The sequence below is a fragment of the Onthophagus taurus genome, chromosome 6 (assembly GCF_036711975.1).
Source record: "Onthophagus taurus isolate NC chromosome 6, IU_Otau_3.0, whole genome shotgun sequence".
In the NCBI taxonomy this organism is placed as follows: Eukaryota; Metazoa; Arthropoda; class Insecta; order Coleoptera; family Scarabaeidae; genus Onthophagus; species Onthophagus taurus.
The window spans coordinates 3,241,460-3,265,454 of record NC_091971.1 but is presented as its reverse complement, the minus strand read 5'-3'; the positions used below and the strand labels follow the sequence as shown (position 1 = coordinate 3,265,454).

General features: G+C 35.6%; 3 protein-coding genes across 5 annotated transcripts; 2 read left to right on the top strand and 1 right to left on the bottom strand.

Annotated features, from left to right (window-relative positions):
• Window positions 1-911: 911 nt before the first annotated feature.
• On the top strand, window positions 912-6,778 carry LOC111424824 (asparagine synthetase). The gene is made up of 5 exons (XM_023058517.2): window positions 912-1,400; window positions 1,528-1,688; window positions 2,766-2,891; window positions 5,195-6,348; window positions 6,415-6,778. The coding sequence occupies exons 2-5, from the start codon at window positions 1,563-1,565 to the stop codon at window positions 6,704-6,706; spliced, it is 1,698 nt and encodes a 565-aa protein (XP_022914285.2). The 5' UTR covers window positions 912-1,400; window positions 1,528-1,562; the 3' UTR covers window positions 6,707-6,778.
• Window positions 6,779-9,436: 2,658 nt separating this feature from the next.
• On the bottom strand, window positions 9,437-10,084 carry LOC111424803 (adenylate kinase isoenzyme 1-like). Its single transcript, XM_023058489.1, has one exon. The coding sequence runs from the start codon at window positions 10,082-10,084 to the stop codon at window positions 9,437-9,439; it is 648 nt and encodes a 215-aa protein (XP_022914257.1).
• Window positions 10,085-17,169: 7,085 nt separating this feature from the next.
• LOC111424760 (uncharacterized) lies at window positions 17,170-21,898 on the top strand. 3 transcript variants are annotated; one of them, XM_071196908.1, is made up of 4 exons: window positions 17,170-17,313; window positions 20,712-20,830; window positions 20,891-21,080; window positions 21,133-21,898. In XM_071196908.1, exons 3-4 carry the CDS (start codon window positions 20,959-20,961, stop codon window positions 21,827-21,829), a joined length of 819 nt encoding a protein of 272 aa, XP_071053009.1. In that variant the 5' UTR covers window positions 17,170-17,313; window positions 20,712-20,830; window positions 20,891-20,958; the 3' UTR covers window positions 21,830-21,898. The 3 variants fall into 3 exon arrangements, with proteins under 3 accessions (XP_071053009.1, XP_022914193.2, XP_022914192.2); XM_023058425.2 differs by lacking the exon at window positions 17,170-17,313 and adding an exon at window positions 20,292-20,407 and having other exon boundaries at window positions 20,712-20,826; XM_023058424.2 differs by lacking the exon at window positions 17,170-17,313 and adding an exon at window positions 20,292-20,407.
• Window positions 21,899-23,995: the final 2,097 nt, after the last annotated feature.

The following is a 23,995-nucleotide window of genomic DNA, read 5'->3' as shown; positions in this document are numbered from 1 at the left end:
AATATATTTTAGGTTAGATGTGATGTAGAGATGGATTATTGTAAATTAAAATGAAGAAAGAAGTTAAAGTAGGAAAAAGAGAAATCAATTCAAAGGTGAAGAACAAGAAATAAGAAAGAAAAGAAATATCTATGAGGTTGGCTAATTTGTTTTAAGTTTAGTAGATGAATAAGGTTAGGAAATATATTTTAGGTTAGATGTGATGTAGAGATGGATTATTGTAAATTAAAATGAAGAAAGAAGTTAAAGTAGAAAAAAGAAATAAATTCAAAGGTGAAGAACAAGAAATAAGAAAGAAAAGAAGAATCTATGAGGTTGGTTAATTTGTTTCCAGTGTTAATAGATGAATAAGGTTAGGAAATATATTTTAGGTTAGATGTGGTGCAGAAATGAGTTGTTGTAAATCAAATATAACATTTAATTAATTTCATCAACCCAAAAAGTAACTAGAACAATTAGAACATCATCAAATAATTAAAAGAAAGGTACTAAATCGCTTAACCTGTTGTTACCATTGCAAATAAAAATAAGCTATTAATTATTGTAGATGAAGGTTTTAAAAGGTAACCCAATTTAGAAGATATAATGTTCTGACTTATATACATATAAGTTTTCCAACTTATTTCTTGATATTCTCTGCAAGGTTTAAAATTTATCATACAGGAGTGGAATTGTCCCATTGTTGTTATTGAAACGTCCTAAGATTGATTACCAAATAGATTACCTGATACTTAATTTATTTGTAAGAAAAGTTTTGGTGTTATATTATTCTTGAATAAAACAAATATATGTTTTTTTGTTCACACAGAGGGAACTATTTATTGAATTCTGCATCCCTTTTTAGTATAACTCCAAAAAATATGATTCCATCTCTGTCATTAAACAAGTTTTGACTTTTTAATCATCAAAATTATACATTTTTTAATATTTACGTCAGAGTGACGTTTCTTTCAACTTTCATATAGGCAACCCATTTAAGTGCTGAAAATTCAATGCGAATTGGAAACTATAATTTGCAATAAAGTTGGGAAAAGCAGTTCTGACGTGCTTTATCAGTTCATAAACAGTAAAGTTTTAATACCTTATTGTATTTGTTATCAACTAAACATTCTTGCACGTTACATTACCAGAAATGGTTTAAATAGTCGTGGAAAAAGTGAACAAGATTAATTCAATAAAAAAAATTGTTTTAAAACAATCTTAATAATTTGGATGTTATCTTAATGGTTGAAATACACATAAGCATTTTACTACATAGAAGTAATTCGTGCCAAGTGTTGCATCATATCCAATTACTTTGTAAACCAACGTGCATGCTTTACTTCAGACGTTTATCTACAGTTGAAGTGTTACAACGTTTTTAAGCCTCTCCATATTGATACGAAAAGTAAATAAACAAAGTAAGTTTATTTAATATTTAAAATATTTCATTCATTTTGATTTCAACATATTCTCATAATCCTATTTATAAATTTAAATGCACTTAAATAAGTTTAATTGAATAATATAACGTCGCTTCTATTTTAGATCAATTAAGGACGTATTAAATTGCTCTATTAAAAATGTGTGGTATTTGGGCTTTATTTGGAGTTTGTGATTCAGCTTTAAATCATTGTGGAACTTCTTTTCCAAAAATTAAACATCGAGGTCCAGATGCTTGGAGAATTGAATATGATGATAACTTGAAGGTAGGAATCATTTAAATGAATAACTTTAAATTAAATTTGTAAATCATAAAATAACGAACGGAAAAATTATTAAAATGTTATCTAATACTCTTTGTACTTCATCCAAACATGATCACAAAAAAAATACAAAACATGATAATTTTTATTTAAAACAACTTGATAAACCTAATGCACTTCCTGCTAAAATTCATATTTACACACTGTATTATATTTATTTACTGTTCTATTTTTATATTTAAAACTCTGGTCACACTCACATTTCTACAAGTATGTCTTAATCTATATTTTTATATTCTAACTTATTCTATTAATAATTAATATTACTCTATTTCTAACATAGGCAACCCAACACACACTTTTAATTTAATTTTTTAATTTTTAGAATTGTTACATAGAATTCCATAGATTAACAATCGTAGATTGTACTTATGGCATTCAAACCATGAAATTACATCAATATTCACATAATCTACATATTTATATCTATTTCTAACTTAGGCAACCCAACCTACAACACACACTTTTACTTTAATTTTTAGAATTGTTACATAGAATTCCATAGATTATCAATCAGACTAGATTATTAATATGTAGATTGTACATATGGCATGCAACCCATAAAATTACATCAATATTCACATAATCTACATATTTATATCTATTTCTAACTTAGGCAACCCAACCTACAACACACAATTTTAATTTAATTTTTTAATTTTTAGAATTGTTACATAGGATTCCATAAATTAACAATCGTAGATTGTACATATGGCATATAACCCATGAAATTACATCAATATCCACATAATCTATATATTTATATCAATTTCTAACTTAGGCAACCCAACCAACAACACACACTTTTAATTTAATTTTTAGAATTAATTGTTACATAGAATTCCATAGATTATCTATGGATTAATTATCTAGATATTAACGTTAATCGTAGGTTGTATATATGGCATGCAACCCATAAAATTGCATCAATATTCACATACTCTACATATTTATATCTATTTCTAACTTAGGCAACCCAACCTACAACACACACTTTTAATTTAATTTTTTAATTTTTAGAATTGTTACATAGGATTCCATAGATTAACAATCGTAGATTGTACATACGGTATGCAACCGATGAAATTACATCAATACCCACAATCTTTACTATGTTGTAATGGAGAACTTTACAACTGTAAAAGAGTGAGTTCACTCACCAACCTTCTCATAGACCTCTTTTAACCTTCCAGTACACGCGCCTTTTAATATACACAAGACTACACGCGCCGGACTATGAGACCGCAATCAAATAGTAGTAGTGGCCACCAGTTGGAAGATGGCGCTAATTAAAAATTTAAATAAAATTCTTTTTTTACTTTCAAATCAAAATATATTTACATAATTTCATCTTTATTGTAACATTCTGTACAAACAACCGTGCAATGAGCCAAGCACATAAATGTTTTGCAATTCTTACAGTGATATCTAGTTGGGCGGTTTTTTCTTTTGTCGCAATATGCACAACGACCTCGCTTTGGAATATCTTCGTCGTTCGGTGGTGGTGCAGCTCCTTGTAATGGCTCCTCATATCCTACAATTTCTCTAATTCTGGATGACATTTGCTTCGGATGACAATGCAGCTGAGCTCGCTGTCGAAGATGACCATCAATTAGCGCCATTGATAAATGTTGTAGAAATTTTCTTCTCGGTTGGGTTACTGTTGGATTGTTAAATTTATAGATAACCATACTATTAATTCCAGCAATATTTAATGTTGCATAAAAAACCACCATTGGCAATTTTCGTGTATTTCTTGCACAATTGTAAGATGCGCACAATTTATGGACAGTATCAACACCGCCTTTAGTGTTATTATAATCGAGGATCATATTTGGTTTATGAGATTTTTCTGCAATGCTGTCGTCATGATGTCCACTTGAAATTAGTAAAACATTTTTATTTTTTTTTGGTTTGTATGATACTAAAGTAGCATTTTCGCGAAATCCGAACAGTCTGGACATTACAGGTCTAGATTTCGGTGGTTGGGTAAATTCTTTTGGCAACCCTTTCCTATTTTTACGTATTGTTGCCAACAACGTGAGTTTATTTTGATTTAATGCCTCCAATAATTCTAAACTAGTGAACCAATTATCGGTAGTAACATTTCTACCAGATTCTTTTATTGGTTCGCACAATCTTTGTACAACAGCGCTAGCAGAGTTGTTAACAGCATAAGGTCCATTTGGTTGCTTACCAACGTACACTTCTAAATTGCATGTAAAATAGCATTTAGCGTCCACTAATGCGTAAATTTTGATGCCATACTTATTTGGCTTACTAGGTATATACTATTTGAACGCACGGCGTCCTCGAAACCCTTCCAACATTTCATCTATGGTTACATAATGAAAAGGGCTGTAAGCACTTCTACAGTTTACGATAAAATTGTCAAAAATAACTCGAATTGGTGCTAATCTATCAATTTCTTTTCGTTGCTCACGTGTTTCAGTATTGTCGAAGCGGAGAGTACGCAAAAGAAACAAAAACCTATTTATCGACATTGTCAGGCGAAATATTTCCATTCCGTATCCCTGAGTGCTGAATAATTCTCTAGCATTCAACCTACTTCCTTTCAAAACTCCAGCCATGTATATCAAGCCTAACAACGCCTCAATTTCATAAATATTTGTATAGTCAGCATCCCTTTCACGCGCAAAATTTGATTTGGTACGACCTATGTATTGATTTGTGCAATCAACAATTATCTTCATCATACCTTCATTGAAAAAATATCTCCAAATATCTATTTCAATTTTTAGATTTTTAGTGGCGGTTGTAGGGCTAGGAAAATGTTTGACTAAGTTTTCAGATATTGTTCTTTCATGTTTCGGTGGTAAGTTTTTTTTCCATTTTGTAAATCCGTCTTTACATAAATAAAAGGAAACGTCTGAAGTCGGCGACTTATACACATGCTCCTCAGTATCTGAGATGTCTTGTTCACTGTCTGAACAGTCCGTTCGATCTTCCAAATGATCTACTTCATCATTGTCTTTGTCGTCCTCATACTCTGGTTCAATTGTTTTATCAGCTAATGTAACATTTTCTAAAAACGTTTCTAGTTGCAATTGTTCATTTTCATCAGAACACATTCTGAAAATTAAACGTCACATTCGAGGAAACAATTTAATTAAATCGTACTTTTATTTACCTGTTTTAGGCAGACAATACTCCACAATTAGCACTATTACTAACTACTTATGGTAAAATAACAGATTTAACCGTTTATTTACTATTTATTACTATCAAATGCACACGCTATTGCGCATCAAATATTTTTATTTGCATGCAGCTAGAAGCTCGTCAGGGGAAATATAAACAATTTAAAAAGAGACTTGCCTACCTAACAATAGATGGCGTAACTGTCAAATTAAAAGTTTAAATTTTGCGGACTGACAGTCCGTACGCGTGTACTGAAAGGTTAATATAACTCGTTATTATATTTCTAGCTGAAAGAAGAATTTCAGTTCAATTACGAAACTTTCAGTGACGTTGAGTGTATTTTGCATATGTACAAAAAATTCGGAGCTGAAGGTTGCGTTAAGAACCTCGACGGAGTATTTGCATTTTGTATAGTTGATATAGAAAATCGAAAATTATGTCTTGCTAGAGATCCTTATGGAGTTAGACCGTTGTTTAAATTAACCACCGAAAGCGGAATTCTTGGAATTTGTTCCGAGGCGAAAGGATTAATTCCGATTAGTGATCAATTAAATGGAGAAGGAAGAATCGTTGAACCTTTCGAACCGGGAACGTTCGAAGAATACAGTATTCTTGATGATGGGAAAGTGAAGTTGCTTAATAAAGGTGTTTTTCACAAAGCAGGGAATAAACCAGCTTTTAAACCGTTTGTGCCATATAACGAATTATCTTCGAGTGATGTATTGGAGAATATAAGAAAGATTTTTACAATGGGAGTTAAAAAGCGTCTTATGTCTGATAGAAGAATTGGTTGTCTTTTATCGGGCGGATTAGATTCATCTTTAGTTGCATCTTTATTAGTAAAATTAGCTAAAGAAGAAAACATTCCATACAAAGTTCAATCTTTTTCTATAGGGATGGGAGATAGCCCCGATATTTTAGCAGCTCGCCAAGTTGCTGAACACATAGGAACTGAGCATCATGAAATAATTTTTACAGAAGAAGATGTTGCAAAAGTTCTAGACGAAGTTATTTATACTTTAGAAACACCAGATATCACAACAATCAGAGCTTCAATACCGATGTATTTGATCGCGAAATACATCAAAGAAAATACAGACACCACTGTTGTATTTAGTGGCGAAGGAGCTGATGAAGTGGCCCAAGGATATATTTATTTTAGAGACGCCCCATCAGATAAAGCAGCTTTAGAAGATAGTAAACGTCTTTTGAACGAAATTTATCTTTTTGATGGATTAAGAGCTGATAGGACTATGGCGGGACATAGTTTGGAGTTGAGAGTTCCATTTTTAGACCAACAATTTGTCCATTATTATCTCAATTTACCTAAAGAGTTGATCAGACCAAGAGATGGGGTCGAAAAGTTTTTAATTAGATCTGCTTTTGACTCAACTGAGTTATTACCAAAACATGTTCTTTGGAGACATAAAGAAGCATTTAGGTAATGTTAATCTTAACTTTATTAATACCAAATTTTAATTTAACTTATATTTTAATTCATGCACAGTGATGGAGTTACATCTAGAACTAAAACTTTGTTTCAAATCTTACAAGAAATTGTTGATAAACGAATGGTTGGGGAATTCAATGCGGAAGAAGTATCGAAAAAATATTCACATTGTACACCAAAAACTAAAGAGGCTTTATATTATCGAGAAGTTTTTGAGAAAAGTTTTCCGAAATTAGCGGAGAAATTTATTCCGTTCTTTTGGATGCCCAGATGGATTGAAGTTTCAGATCCTTCAGCTCGATTTATTAAACATTATAATGCTGATACTCAAACTAATGTTAAAAAATAATTCCATGGTATATATTTTGTAATTATTGTATATGTATTATGAATAAAATTCATTAATATGAAATATCTCCCATGTTGGTAGTTGATTTTTTATGTTTTTTTTTTCAAATATCTCTATATGCTTCTTCAGTCGCAAAGTTGAAACTGTATGATTATTGTGCCTTTGTATACTTAAGAGCAACTTTCATTGTCAATGAACCTCAGTTTCATGAGATAGCGCAATTTGTAGGTGGAGCTGCATCCAATGGTCAATGTAAATAATCAAGCAAATCCCAGCAAAAATAGGACAAGAATTAAAAGAGAATATTTTACTAAGGTGTGCTACAAGACTGTAAGTCTACAAGAAGAAATCGGTTTGTATTTTATTTTTGAAACGATTTTTTTTGTTGTGTTGAGGTTTTGGCAAAAATATTTGTTGATTTGTTCTTTTGTAGTCTAAAAATATCTAGAACTAGCACTACACCTAGAACTAGAATCATTCAGGTTTAGCCGTCTTAAGAGACGTGCGGCTAAACCCGAATGATTCTAGTTCTAAGTATAGTGTTAGTAGTAGTTTTATACCAGTACTGTTCCTAGAGCTAACACTAGACCTAGAACTAGAATTGTTCGAGTTTAGCCGTCTTGAGAGTCTGAATCGCAAATCGTTTGCCAGCATCTCTCAGGTTGGTAGTTAATTTTTTATGTTTTTTTATCAAATATCAACAAGTGGTCAGGCCTTGCCATCACTGACTTCTTCAGTTGAAAAGTTGAACCTTATAATTATTGTGGCGAACATCATCAAGATCGAAATCTTTCCAGCTTTTCGATACTTCAGAGCAACTTTCATTGTCAATGAACCTCAGTTTCATGAGATAGCTCAATTTGTAGGTGGAGCTGCATCCAATGGTTAATATCCATCAGCAAGCAAATTCCAGCAAAAATAGGACACAAGACCACAATGGTGCATTGTATTGCGAAGCCCAAGCAAGTGAGTAGATTTCGAATTTTTGCAAAACCCATATTAAGTGATGTAAATACAATCAATAAAATTATTCACGTCTCATTTGCTTTGTAAGTTCCAACAATTACTAGGAAAAAAGTTGCGATGAAGAAGTTGATATTGATTCAGGAACAATTATTGAAGGGTGATGGAAAGGAGGAGTTCTAGTTCCATTTGTTAGAAACATTTTAGAAATATGGAAATCAAATTTGCAAATTTATAGCGCCATCTTATACGTTATGGCATTATTTATAACTTTTAAAGGCTTCATGTTGAAATCTATAACGCAGTAACTTTGAGAATGAATCGTTATTTTGGCTACTACTCAATAGAGGGATGAACAGGATGTGAAAGCTTTTTTGAAATATATTTCTATTATAAGTGGTTCTAATAAAGAAACATAAAAGCATTATTATGGCCGATCGCCAAAAAAAGTCTTTCTCTATATCCACACATAAAAAGCAATTTTAATCAGAAAAGTTTGTATGTTAATAATAAATTAATAAAAGTTATAAACATATAGGAGAAAATAGGATACGATCTCGTAGAAATCCGTTCATTCTCTGCCGGTTTAATATTATTGTCTACCAATTAGGACCAGTCCAGCTGAGAGAATCCTCTAGTACTTCTTTCTCATCCGCTCCCCCAAACAGTTCGGCACAGTGTATTTCGACCGTTCAGCTCAAGTGGTCTGCCGAGGGAGGTTTCATTTCGTTAATGAGCAGATCCAGCCCTGTTCGACTGCCGCCTCCCCAAACTTCCAAACAGTAGTCCAACTGTACACGGATACGAGCCACCGCAGAAAGCGAGAGTATACGGTAAGATTGACGAGCGGAGCTTCTCCGAAATTAAATCGGCCAATCTGTCCGGGGGAAACGGGGGCGAAGGGCCAAGTTGCAGCAGGTGAAGGGGCGGCCGCCCCCTCAAAGCTGGCAACAGACTGTACCCGGCTAAATTGGTTTGCGTGTTTTTATGACTGTGTTTTAGTACCGGAGCAGGACGCGCGTTTCAGGATTGCTATTGGGTTAACAGGACCAACTGGGACGGTGTCGTCAGTTTCGGGACTCAGCACTTTCTCTTTTGAAAACCTCACACAACCAATTCATTCAAATTGAAAATTTTATTTTGATTAGCTCTCAGTATTTTGAGTATTTGGAGATTAAAATTAAAATTAAATCGTTATTTAAAGTTAAAAAATTTCCCAATTTTGTTAAAGCCATTTAAGAACGAGGAGATTGATGAAACACTATCCCGGCAAAAGGGAGAGAACGAAAAATGAAATTTTAATGGTCGTTTATCGAGAGATTCACTCAGTCAAGCTTAATTCGGTGGAGCTTGAAGCGCGCGAGAAAGATGGAGCTATAAGAGGGTCGAACGAACCAACGACGGTTTTATGTTTAGCGAAAACTCGTATCGTGCACTTTCCTCGGGTTGAATTTCTCGAACAAGGGAAAGCGTTGCACTTTCTCCCCGCTATCGTCGCCTGAGGGGCAACAACCGCCCCACTGACATTTACCCCGCTAACATTTATTATGAATTTGAAACCAACAAAAAAAAAACTGTTTATTTTTTAACCATATTGAATTCTTCCCCAGAGACTTTACCATACTCTTAATAAAACTATATTACAGTTATAGAACTAACTCTAATTAAAAGAGTGAAATTTTTATTCTTAAAATTTCGATATATTTTATACTTAAATAACTTATTACAAGATTAAAATTATAAAATAACAAATTTCAATACATATTCTTATTCACGAATGTTACATTGGGCGAGAGGAGACGACGACGCTGAACATCGCATTTCATAGTGAACATTTCGCGTGTTTGATGTCTTAGTCGTATCAGAAATAAATCTAAATTTATATCCAAAGTATCGATCTAAATCTAAAACGAGTTCGTTTAAAATAGAATCAATCGGATGTAAAGAGTTACACTTTAAAGTTTTTTGTTCGTAATGCCTATACACGTTTTGACACAATTTGCTGCGCTCAATATGTTTCTCTTTAGCTTCTTCGAGTTCCGCTTCGGTCATTTGAGGGCGATATCGCATCACGAACGAATTTAAAGATAAAGTTGGATAAATGATCATAAATACTTTAGTGATTTCGAATTCAAATTGTTTAGCTTGGTCCAAATCAATGGGAAAACCATCGAGGATGTATCCGACGGAATCGTTGCATGTTGTGTAAAAAACTTCTTTTAGTAAATTGAGTACTATTTCGTTTGGACATAATCTTCTAAATCCTTGGGTGAAGCTCATAATCGTTTTTGCGCGCCATTTATCTCCAGATTCGACCTCTTCTTTAATCATATGTGATATTTTTACTAATTTAAAGTCACTACATCGCGAAAGGAGGGTGGCAACGGTCGTTTTTCCGCATCCAGGTGGACCCATCACCCAAAAAATAGGTAATCTTAGATTCAAAAAATGGTCCAGATCGTATCCGTCTTCTAATCTCTTTTGGGGCCAACACCAACACCACCCCATCGCCCGGCAGACTTTTATAATTCCGTCCATTTGCAGGAAGTTTTAACGAAAAATTTAGGCTAACAGACATCGCATTTTGTCAATATTTTGATTTTAATGTCAATCAAATGAAAACATAAAAAATCGATTTTATTAACTAAGTGGCTATACAAAAGAAAGCAGAAATTTGAAATCAATATCTTTCAAGTTCTCATAAATTTCCCCATCTACCTACGGATTACCGTTATTTCGACGGCGTATCGCAGTCCATCCCCCGATAGCTGGGGCCCCCTGGGGGCGGTGTACTTTATACGTGCGCGCTCTGGTGTCGCTTACCGCGGCCCACTTTGCAGTATTTCGCCGTAACGGCTTAAACACGTGACCGGCACCTCAGTAGGCCTTGTATCCAAAAGCCTTCTGCAATATCGTCTTTTCAAGTCTGGTTTACACGTTTAAACATATGCGTTTAATCAAAATTTAATAACATTTTTATTAATTAAACTAATATAACTGACCAAAAAGGGGATTAGAAAGTTAAAAACATTTCTCTTCATGCTGAGATATTCCAAATTTCGACGTGTAAAACGAGCTTTTTGCACGCATACGCAGTTTTCGGTGGCTATGGCTACTACGAAAATGCGAAGGGGAGAAGGATCTGCGAAGCGAGCACTACGACGCGGTGGTCGAATTTTACGGCCACGAAAGCGGAAGGGGTGTAATTGCATGGTGCCGGGTAAAAGGGGGACTGTGTGGGTGGCAAATCTTGAACTATGTATGGATAGCGGGTTTAGGGGGGTGGAAAGTTTCGACCCGAATATTAATCAACGGGGTAAGACCCTGTGCGTGCCACCACTACCCTCCTAAAAGGACACTTTATCATTTTTGAGTTTGCATAATATCGAAAATGTAGATGTCACTTTTTTAAACCGTAACCTACAAAACGTATTAACACTTTTCCTCTCATTAAAATAGTCGGCATACCGAAAATTTGAACGGTCAGCGACTCTCCCAGGTCCTTTTTTAATAACGCCAGTTCTAATTTGAATGTGGCGCACACGAAACGGGGTTCTCCCTAGGCTTGGAACTTTAATATGAGGTGCGTAACCGGACGATTCGCATTCCTTCGTGCCTCCGTAATATCGTCAACGTCCTCTCGAAAGAAAAGGGGTGGGAGGCGGCAACCGCCTCGGAACGGGACACGACTTCCACAGGTAAAAGCACTTCCACCTCCGGCAGGGTAAAGTGGACCGAGGAACTTCAAAGTGCGAATTCTTGTAATAATATACCGTCGTCGACGTTGAGTCTGGGACTCGCCAATGCAAATAGTCATAATGGAGGTCATGCCCGTCGACGTAACGTGTTAATTAATCGACGTGGAATCTCAGCACGATCATTAACGAGATATCTAAATTGGTTTAGTTTACTTTGGACACTCTATGATTAAAGCGATAACGTATTTCGAGGAAATATTACAGTTTAGATATTTAGTTAATAAGCTTAGAAATAGACAAACATTTTGAAATTGTCTACTTTCTCATGGATTATAATCTTAAGTGTACCAAAATAAGAGACATTATCTTATTTAGTCTTGTGTGATTACGATTACATAATGGCCAATAAATCCTAGCTAAGCTAAGAAATGCTCTTTCTAGAAAATAGTTCGACCTAATCTTGGTTCATAGCACAGCGTGGTTTTGGAACAAGAGTGTTAATTCGGAGTCCTTGTAGACGAGGATATAGGACATCCCTGAAATGGGATGTGGTTTGGAGTAGAAACAAAGAGTAGTAGATAAATCTTTCACATCTTCTGGAGAGTTGGCATATTCTCTCCAGAAGAAGAGGGATTTATGGAAAGATGTCAAAGATGTGGTACAACAAGAGTAGATGACAAGAGAGATATGGTGCAGGAGAAGATGGAGATGGTGTCTGTTCAGAAACAGGTCAACTACAGGTCATTAATGAATGAGGAGGTGGATAAAGAGGAGACGCCGAGCGTGGCTTTGCATGGAATGGGATCCAAGCTTACCAGAAACACGAGAAGATATGAAAAGATAGATATGAAAAGTTCAAAGTGCCATACGCGACACCGGTGAAAAGAAAGGAATTAGAGAAGAAAAACATAGCAATTGTGAAAGATGGCAAAAAGATTACAGAGTGTCTAAAGATGAGGGTTATGAAGTACTGATTGAAGGCAACGCCCTACCTTTTCAGAACAGAGCCAGATTTAGATAACTTGGAAGATAAGGATGCTGTTTTGAATCTATTTTATTACCAGTCAATAAATGTAACTTTAAATAGTACTACTTTAAGAACGAATCTTAACTAAATTATTATTTGAAATAACTTCGAATGCGTAACAAGCTCCATACATAAGTAATACTGCGTCTCTCCTGTAGAGTTTCTAATGTAGTCTACGTCGGTTGGCGGTCGTCGTCCAGGACTCCAAGCTTGGTCTTGTATTGATTGAGCTCGGGCGATGTCCATTCCGGCAACCGCGTCTCTAAATTATGCGTGAGCTGAGTGTATGCGAGGCGTAACGTCAATCCGGAGGCCCTTAGAAGTGAGGGACGGGGGGGAGTCATGAGGGGGACTCCCCGTCGGACGCCATGTCTTGAGCCTTGGGGGGACTTTGATGTTCGTCCCGGCGATGTACGTCGCCCTCTCTCGTCTCCCCTCGCCCTTCATCCCATGCATGATTGAGAGCGCGTATTGAAATTGAATTCTCCAGGAGGGGACAGTTCCGCCGGACTACGAGATGTCCACCTTCTTTCGATCACCGACCCCCGGGACGTCTCCGCCCCCTGTTTCGCACCTACGAAGGAAAATTTCGGACGAGTTCGACCGTGTGGATGTGTCGTCGTTGTCTGGGTGTGCGTGTATGTCCTTGTGTATGTGTTAGAAGGTCTTTCTTGTGTCAGGGTTTTCCCACTTTGACTTGTTTGTTCTGCTTTTTCTCTTTGGCCCGTGTCTTTTTCAATCAGAGGGAAACGGTTTGATCTTGGAGCGGTTCTCATTTTATTTTTTGAAATTCGATTCATAATTTTTTTCTCAAATCGTAAATAAAGAATTTCCCCTGTATCATTGAGGAAAGCGTTTGCACCCCATTAACCGAGTTTTTCGAATTTACCCAACACTGTCATTTTTTTTCTCTTTCCGTGCTAAATCTGATGAGGGACGGACATTCGTTCCCGTTTATTCGGAGGGTGCAACCCCCGCGTACTTTTCTATCACTCAGGTGTTAAAAATTAACCGACCATTATGAGGGAATGCGTTTTAACACTCACCCTGTCAGAGTGACATCCTTCTCTTTTCGCATTACCTTTTGCAGTCGATTTCGTTCATCGCGGTCTTGCTAACCCCTTTTCCAAACACTCCCTATTTCTTGGGACAACTTGCGGTCGCAAGTTCGAGCGAACTTCTCTCTAAGTGATTAAATATGTTTCATTCAGCCGCTCGCATACATTAAATTGTTATTTGGACAACGAGAACCTCCACTATGGTCGTGGAGGTAAATCGGGGGGTAGACGTTGCAAATTGGGGTTGATTGCCCGTGGGGTTTTGGCTATTGTCATCGATTTATCTAACTGAAAATTTAAATCTCCCTGGGGGGTACAATTTGAAAAAGGTCAACCGTCCATCGATATGAATTATTAATTCTTGTTTCTGAACTTGTTAATTAATATTTAAAGAGCTGCCTAAACTGAAAAAAAATAAAGTTTAGTATAAATAAACCCCCTAAATAAAGCTTCTGTTATTTATCTTGCTTAATTTATGTTTTATATTACACGCGCACGTGTATGAGGATATTGAGAAAGACGAAGTTGGTTTTCGTCTAACCAACGGCGTTAGGCATATGAATACCTAAGCAAGTGGCCGTCCAGCCGTCCAGAGGCGTCCGCGGGGGTTGGGGTGGTTTGCCTAAGAGGGGGTGTAGTAAGAGGGTGGCTAGGATCGATAGAGCCTCTCCCCTCTCCCTCCTACGTCCTCCCCCGCGCACTTTACACTTCCCGCAGGACTTTCACTCTCCGTCCGGACGCAGGACTTTCTCCGGACTCCGCAAGCCCAGTGGCGTGCGCTTGACCTCTATCCCGGGGCCTGCTTTAAAACTCACCATGTTTTCAGGTTTACCAACAAATAATAATTTTAAAGTTTAAAGAATTAAAAAAACAATCAAGCTGTTTTAATGTTTCGTTTAAAAGATTAAAATTGTAAAATAACGATTCAAAAAACTTTGTTGCTACTATTAAGTTATCTCTTTTTCCCTTAAAATTGTTTGATATCGATTTATTTCGCATTTCTTTTAGAACCCCACTTTCTTATCGAGTATTTGACGTAAACAGCTTTATCTGCATCGAGATTTAAGGTTACACTTGATTTCCTCTTTCTATAATTTTATTACAACTACAAACTAAAATTAAACGAATCGCGGTACATCTTTAACTTATCTAATTTATATTCTCGTCATCCACTTTACCATGTAAACACATAAATTCACGAGAAAACCTTATTTTCAAAGACACCCCCCCAAAGAAAAAAAACTTATATACACATATATACAGACGCGAAGGGGTTCCAAGGGATATGCAAACAAGTCGACGAGCCTTCCCTGGTCCAGAATGACCAGCGGCCGTGGGCTTCTAAACTTGAGAGGGGGGAGAAACGAGAGGAGGGTGTCGAGGGAGGGCTGTAAACTTTCTCTTCTCAAAGATCAATACCTCCACTAGGCCGTCCAGTGGTAGCTTATACTTGGACTTGACACTGCCGCTACATCACAGGATTAGATATTCGCGTTGCCCGGACCATGTTCAGGCCATACATCCTTCCCCCAGACTAACCCCTCGCCCACCTATTTTCGGAAACCATCCCCCTAGCGTTTCTAACCCCCCCGTTTCGTCCTGCTTACTATGCGAAAATATCCTGCGAAGATTGACCGAGAAACGCTCCAGATACGTGCATGTGAAGATGATTATCCTGTTTTTGAATTTTAATGTGGAACGATTTTTTCATTTTGTTCACGGTTGAAATGAATTTAGTTTTAAAATATTAAATCATTTTAATATTTAATTTACCCCAGAACATTAAGGGTTAATTTTTGTGAACCGCTTTGTATTAATTATCTTTTGTGGTGAATTTATCAAAGTTATTTTATATTTTGTAGCCGTCTCATTGTAATCGTCTTCCCGCTGCGTGACAAATTCCACAAGGTTTTGAGCAAAATCCTTACGAAAATTCCATTAAAATATTTTGGTGAAGTAAATAATACTAAAATAAGTGCATAAAAATCTTTATTTGAGTCCACATTCGGATTCCCAAAGTTCTTTCAGAACTTTTACTGAAGCTAATCCTGCGATGACACGAACCCTGACACCACTAATATATCTCAATTCGAGCGGGTCGACCAATTTTTTTCCACCACGTAACGGCGTTTACCCCATAACATTATTTCTACGGGCATTAATGAAATATTTAGGACATCGTTACGGTGTGGTAGTCCCAGTCCATTACGAGCAGCTTTGGCACACTAGCTCAGCCCTACGAGTCCTGTTTGATCCTGTAGGACTTTGCGTAGTATTTGGTTAGCAGGAGAGCAGAAATAAGGGGGTAGATCTTTTGGTTCGACTTGCGCTTGTTCGAAGCTCGTTCCCTGGACGATTTTCCCCTACCGAGTTTTCCTCGAGGTATTAATTTGCCTTTTATTGCTGGACTGTCGGAAAATCGATGCGTAGTTTTGAAGGGGTCGGCCGAGGAACGACCAAAAGCAAACGCTGCAAAGTTTTTGAGAAGAGTAGTAAATAAAAAAGTATCTCCCCCATACTTCTTTTGTTCCTAGAATCTTTTAGGAATTGTCAATTTTTGTATAAAAAAAAAATTGTTTTGTAATATACCTGAGCCTTGCATCCTTCATAGTCATGATTAATATTTTAGGGAAATTTCAGAATATAATTTGTATCGATTTTCTGCCATGTGAAAACTTTCCCACATATTTTTCCTGGTTTTTTTTTTCATTTTAAATCGCTTTATATTCGTAATAAAAATCTGTAGTCCAGATAGACACATAGAAGAAAAAGAAACGTATCCACTTAGATTGAATCATTTGTCGGGGGAGATGTTTCTGAAAGAAAAAAAACCTTTCCTTTACTATAACATTATGATGGAGACGTCCTCGCACTCCGAATATATTCTTCCTTCCTTATTGGGTTGAGACGGCGAAGGAGACTGGCGGCAGACGTATCTCATTTCTAAAAGTTTCCATGTTTTCCCATTGCGGGTCCCCGACCTACCCTCACTAATATCCCTTAAGTTGTGGAACTTCGGAGGTTTTCCACTCGACCCCATAAATCATTTCGCCCGTTTGCGAAGTTTCATAGACGACGTGGGAAAGTGTTTCTCTGAATTGGGGTTGATTTGGCGGACAACAGGTGAAGTTGTCCCAGGATATTAAATGTAATGAATTTATTAATACTGACAATTTAAAATTTTTATTAATATATTTTAAATTATATATATATGGGGAGTTCCCATAATTTATCATAATGTATTTTGGTACGAAAAATTGCAACACATTTTTTCTACTTGTTTAAAATATCTTGTTTTTTATCTTATTAAAATCTTGATTTATTACAATGTTTTTCGCGTGCATACCATTTGGAAAATCCCGCTACTAATTTCAACGTGATGCTCAAATTGGCAGGTTTCCCGTTAATTACCAGTTTATCTGTTGACGGTACCAGTTCGTGTTAACCCCTATCGTTTTTGAACAACAACATTCTCACGTACAACCACCCCCATTCTATAAATACCCACTAAAAACCTAAAACGATTCAAGGTCGAACCGTTATTATTTGATCAGATTTTAGATCAAATTGATTTTTATTTTTATAAGTCATGTAATGATGTCTATTTTAACCCTTTGTGTCCCGACGGTACTTTAAAGTATCGGTAATTTTAAACACTCATTTTAAACTGTAGTTAGCTATTCGGCGCATTTAGCGCTGTCTGTACTTTCTATTATACAAGTGTATACGAGAAATAATCTGTATAAAAAACGTCGCAATCCGCACTGTAGGATTTTTAGGTACACTTTAAACTTATTCATCCAGATGTGAGGTTAGAAGTTTTGTGAAAAGTGGTGCTGTTGAATTTTGTTGTGCAAGAAGGTATTTCTTTAATAAATGGTTATTAGGTGTGATTATTACAGATCATTTTAAAAAGAAAACATTGAGCTTAAATTTAAAATAAGTCTCATTCCTTAATTTCAATAAACATGGTTTCTAAGAATTTTTAAATTAGCATCTTTTTTGACTCTATTAAATGTAAGTGTTGTTTCAACATTTTTTTTCTTAATATTTTTCCAATCCAACCCAACAATTATTATACATCATTTTAAAGAGAAAGCTTTGAGCTTTAATTTAAAATAAGTTTCATTCCTTAATTTCAATAAATACGGCTTCCAGGAATTTTTAAATTAGCATCTTTTTTGACACTTTTAGGTTATACGAAAATGTAAGTTTTGTTTCAAAATTTTTTTTCTCCATATTTTTCCAATCCAACCCAACAATTATTATTCATCATTTTAAAGAGAAAGCTTTGAGCTTTAATTTAAAATAAGTTTCATTCCTTAATTTCAATAAATACGACTTCCAGGAATTTTTAAATTAGCATCTTTTTTGACACTTTTAGGTTATACGAAAATGTAAGTTTTGTTTCAAAAATTTTTTTCTCCATATTTTTCCAATCCAACCCAACAATTATTATACATCATTTTAAAGAGAAAGCTTTGAGCTTTAATTTAAAATAAGTTTCATTCCTTAATTTCAATAAATACAGCTTTCAGGAATTTTTAAATTAGCATCTTTTTTGACACTTTTAGGTTATACGAAAATGTAAGTTTTATTTCAACATTTTTTTTCTCTATATTTTTCCAATCCAACCCAACAATTATTATACATCATTTTAAAGAGAAAGCTTTGAGCTTTAATATAGAATAAGTTTCATTCCTTAATTTCAATAAATACGACTTCCAGGAATTTTTAAATTAGCATCTTTTTTGGCACTCTTAGGTTATACGAAAATGTAAGTTTTGTATCAACATGTTTTTTGTCAATATTTTTCCAATCCAACCCAACAATTATTATACATCATTTTAAAAAGAAAGCTTTGAGCTTTAATTTAGAATAAGTCTCATTCTTTAATTTCAATAAATACGGCTTCCAGGAATTTTTAAATTAGCATCTTTTTTGACACTTTTAGGTTATACGAAAATGTTACTTTTAACTCAATACTCTTTTTCTCAATATTTTTCTAATCCAACCCATCGATTGTTATACATCGCTTTAAACAGAAAGCTTTAAGCTTCAATTTAAAATAAGTTTTATTTTTTAATTTCAATAAACACGCTTTCCAAGAATTTTTGAATTATCATCTTTTTTGACACTTAGACTATGCGAAAATAGGGGGATTACATATTTTGCTAAAATTTTATTCCAAAGGCCTTTACTGAGTGTATTTTAATAGCGTTTTAATTCTGTCACAAAGTTTCAAAATGTTTGACTTCTTGGGACACAAAGGGTTAAATACAAGCTGAAATACAACTGTATTCGCTAAGGAGCTGATTATGATGATAATGAATATCGTTATTAGATAGCTTTGTAAATGTAACTGGGTAATTCAAAATGTTATTTATAAATAGATATTCATTTTTAATTTTCTAAGGATGTGTAATAGCTCTGGGAGGTTATAATAAGGTTTGTCCAAGATTATTTTGTATGACATGATGTCCTAAAAGATATCCCCAGATTTTGGGCTAATGCTCAGTAACATAATTTTTTGTAGAGAAATGACTCCGGATGTTAGAAGAACTGTGTCAGCCCGGGAAAATGAGAAGTGGTCTAGAATTCGTCCAACCCAACCCAACCAGAAACAAAACCAACCCAACCCAGACTCCTATGTCCGTGTTCCAAGACGCACACTTATATTTACAAGTGTGTCCATATGAAGATACCCATGAAGATACCATTCCCAGCTACGTAAAGTCGATCATCTTAACAGTTACTCTTACAGAGGTGATAGTTAATTAGCCCAGAGTCTAACTTCGTCCGGAAGCAATTCGGCAATGCAACCTCAGGACTACGTCTTCTCTAGGTAGAGTTAAAACTCTATACTACTTTTCAAGTTTTCTAGAGAAACTCCATTTTCTCCTGCTTTTGTTGCAGTTATTTATTGGAGTGCTTTTCCACGGGGTTTCTTCATCTTTGCCAATGTAAAAATGATAATCATATCATCTCATTATCTGAGTAAATACCAATCTCCTCTATATCGGGTATCTTTCCTTAACATTAATTCTTTTTTCTTCTTTCCCTTCCTTTGCGTGCCCCTATCGTGACGTTGAGGGATTGTCTCCTTGCTTGAATGTACTTTTGTGAGCACTTTTCCATGCTTAATTCTTCATCGTTTCATTTCTTATTGATTTTATATTATTTTTCGAATTTATTACTGCGTTAATAAACTACGTCAGTAGACAAAATTTTTTGCTGCATAAAAATTACCTAATGGATTATTTAATTGTTTAGTATTCATCAACGAACACATTTTGTGTAACAAAATAGACGAAGTTAATTGGCTTTTTTTAAACAGTGAAATTAATAAATAGCATTTTCGTGATCCGACAGAAAAGTTAACGCCACCACGACATTTCCAGACAGGTTCATAAATAAAGGTACAAAGTTTTGAATGCACGAAAATTAACTTAATGCTCACTTTTGCAAAGAATACTCACGCGATCTAAAATCCACATAATCAAGATTTTTTGTTAACTTAAATTGATTAATTTAATAAAGTTGGGTTTAAACTATTTTAAAACAGAGTTAAATTCCTGTAATGGTTATATCATATAAAATTTATGATAGGTGAAGTGACCTGAATAAAGAATAATTGCCGTAATTCCAATAGAACATACACACAATGCGTACAAACGCTGTGGGGGTTCTAATTGCCAATAGGGAGTCAATTTATCATACTCAACACCGAAAGCAGACAGGCGTTCGAAGGAACGAGCACGTTGTCTTGGTTGCGTGCTAGAAAACCAGGCAGGCGCAACTTGGCTCGTCAAAGTTCGAACGAACACCGTACCAAGCTCATTTTAATCCTGCTTCGTTTATAGTCAGCAGGAATAAATTTTATATCTTCGAATAATAACTTTATTAAAACACAAAAAAATTATTATAACATTAAAATTTATTACTTACTTCAACGGTAAGTTTTAAACATTTTTTTTTTATTTTAAGAACTTTATATACTTTGTGTGGTTATTATACTCAAGGTAAATTTTGGCCTATTTTTCTTTTGCACGCATGACATTAGCAAAGCTTTCTTTGTGAACACCGCAATGTAAGCTTTTTGTCCTACGCAGACGTAGATTTATTTAGACCGCCTCCATTGTTCGACCATAGTGATAAATCGACGACGTTACAAAAAGAAATTCTTTGCGACCAAATTTTCCCAAAAAAAACCAACTAAATTAACGAATGTTTTTATTATAGAAAATTTTCCTTTACAGAAAATCGAACCGACACCGTCGACATCATCGACAAACAAAGAAGATTACAATACTGCAAATTACTTCGCAGAAGAAGCCTGTCAAAGGTCGAGGACGAAGTCGTAAATCATCATTGGTTGGTAATAAAGTTTTCATTATTTAGTACGGGGGTAGAGACTTGATTTCTTATTGTTCATTAGCTTGGTTAATTAATTGCGAAACTTGTTCTTGATGAATCCGAAGAGCGTTAATTAAAAATAAAAACATCATGTTGTGCGCACCAATTAAGTTAACAAATCGAACTTTAAGACCCGGAGAACTTGACGCAAATAAATATAAATCGAAATTGTTAAATGAAAAGCTTTATTTAAAAAGCAATTATTACCACAGGTAAGTCTTTTAAATTAAATTTAATTTTTTTAATTTTTTTCTCCAATTTTAGTTACACATTTAGATGGGATCGATCAAAAAAATTTATAGGAACCCCAACAAACACGAATTACTCTTTAGCAGTAAATAACATTTCCCTCCCAGAAAATGTACCAGCTTTTAACACAGGCTCATCATTACAAAAATGGTCTAATAAACGCCCAAGATTAAAATCTTCGAACAACGCATATCCCCGCAAAGAAATATCTTCAAACGACGATACAACATCGGAGGAAACTTTTAATGTAGCCACTTTAATACAGAGATTCTCTCAAGAAGTTGAAGCGGAGCAAAACGACGATAAAATCCAACAAGAACTATTAAAAGTTGAAGAGGAAGAAATCGACCCTGATATTCTACGATTAATTTCGATATCTCAAAGTTCGTCCGAACAAGATGAAGATCATAGTCGAAGTCAAAAAAAGAAACATAAAAAGAAGGAGAAGAAGACAAAAACAATTAGATTTTCATTATCTAAGCCGCCGAGTCCTCAAACGGTTCAAGTGATTAGAGTTGATGTTACATCGAATTATTCTTGGGAGGAGGAAAATGCGGATTCAAATTGTAAAGAACAAAGCAAAGATTGCAGTAAAGGTTGTGGGAAAAGAATTAAAAGTGGATTAGCTGCGAGAAAAGGTACCCTCAAAAAACAATTTTCTATACATGATGATGATGTAGATTTGTTATGCAAAAAGTTGAGCTTGATTTAATTCGTTAGTTATATCATAATCTTATTGTATATTTATTAATTTAGTTTCAATAAATGTTTATGAAAAATCTTTATTTAAAACCTTCATAATGAATGAAATGATGAGGCACTAGGGATTCTTCATCGTGTCCATTCCCTAGTTATAAGGTATTTAGTCCACGACTGCCCCATTGAGACACCTTTTCATAATTAGCCACTCTCATTTTGACCGAGAGTAACCCAAAACAAGGTTTAAATTATGAAATAACGTCAAAAGTTTCAAACACTTTCTCTCGTCTCCATTTATCAACCAAATATATATTTTAATAATGTTACTAAATACATTAAGCATGTTAAAGTGGGAAATTAAAGACTCAAAAGTACAAAGCTGGAGAAATGAATGGTGAAATTGGTGGAGTCGCCGTAGTCATGACGACAGTTTAATTACCTCAATAAAATGATAAATCCTTCTAGAATGCGAAAAATACAACAGGTACCGGGAACGTTAATTCCTGCGGGGAACGACCCCAAACAAACCGTAAATAAAAAGCTCGACCCCAAGACGTCGGGTCGAGCTGGATACTGCAAAGAAAAAAAAGGGCAAGCGTCCCAGGAGTTCAACGAGGTTGTGCCAAAAATCACATTAATAAGAGACGAAAAAAGGGATCAGAATTAATTCCCGGCTAAATTGTGTAGAGCCAAGAAAGAAACCCTTAACCTATACACACACATTCGCGGCTTAACCCACATTTAACGCATCCAAAACGACTGAAATGAGCGGGGCACGCGACTAGAATCTACCTGCAACCATATCCATTACTAATATGGGGGGCCAATAAAGAATGCACACCTCGTGCGGGTCAGTACACACGCGACCACACACCACCGGAAGTTTTTAGGTAGTCCGCCCGCCTCCAGAACGAAACGGATCCTCGCTGCCTACTCAATGACGGGCACAAAAGTGACAAACAGTCCGTCTCGAAGATGAACTTCTCCTAACCGAATGGTCGTCGTCGGGTCGTTGCGGAAGGTCGTGAACGACGATCCTCTCTCTACCATCTGGGATAAATAAATACGCCACGAGCCGGATAAACGGTCTCTTGATCCCAACTACCCCACATTTCCTTTTACTGTATTCAATTCATAAGAATTCATTGATAAAATTTTACAGTTTTTCAAAGAATTTGCAGTGTTGATTTTAGAAATTCTCAGCTGCTAATATAAACTTAATTTAGTGATTGTTAATTCCAGAATTTGATATACCGAATCGACCAAATCTTAGGTCATGGTGTGCAACAACTGGTAACTTGAATTGTTTTAACATTCAATCACTGGTTTGGATACTTAAACGTGCTATAACATGATCTAATTGGTCAACAGATACTGCCAATTTGTGCTGATTCTTACAATCATAAATTGGAGTTATCAAGATGCAAGTTTTCTGTCCAGCATACTACTTGAAATCAAAAAATCGTATGTTACATTTAATGAGAAATCTAAATTTTCTAATAATCTAAATGACTCTTAAGGTGAATGTACCTAAAAAACCCGAAATTATTAGTTACATTTGGAAAGTTTAATTCAAAACCACAAGCGAAACAGTCATAAATCAGCAACGTTGGTAGAATACGTAATCAGTAAATCGAGATGACTAACAAAATGACTAAGAACATTATGATTCGGTTTTCTGTTCAGATCTTCTAAAGGGTGATAATTGGAAGAACGTCCTTGATAACGACAGCCGACAAGAGCAATCCACGGCCGGAAATTCTCGGGTCGTTTTTCTCTCCGACCGCACCGGAAATGCCAGACCATTTTCCGCGGTTCATCGTACCCCGGTCCTTATTATACAATCGTGTCGGCGATGGATCCCGGGCGTAACCCCTTGGTTTGGGGAGCGCGGAGGACGGGATGAAGATCCGGTGTGTCTTATCCCCGACCTAGGCTAACGACCCTTCTTCGGGCACTTTTACATATCAATGGCGTCGGAAGAGATCCCCGACCAGAGAACCCAAGGCTCGATTCCGAGAGATGCGAAAGGATCCGGAGCAACCTGTTGTCTCGTATCTCTCTTGTGCTGTGGATTCCGTTAAGGAACCTCCGAGGAGTCATGGATATTAATGGTGCACGAGGACAAAACGTCTGGGACAACTTAACCCACTGCCCTACCGAAAAAAAGTATTGCTAC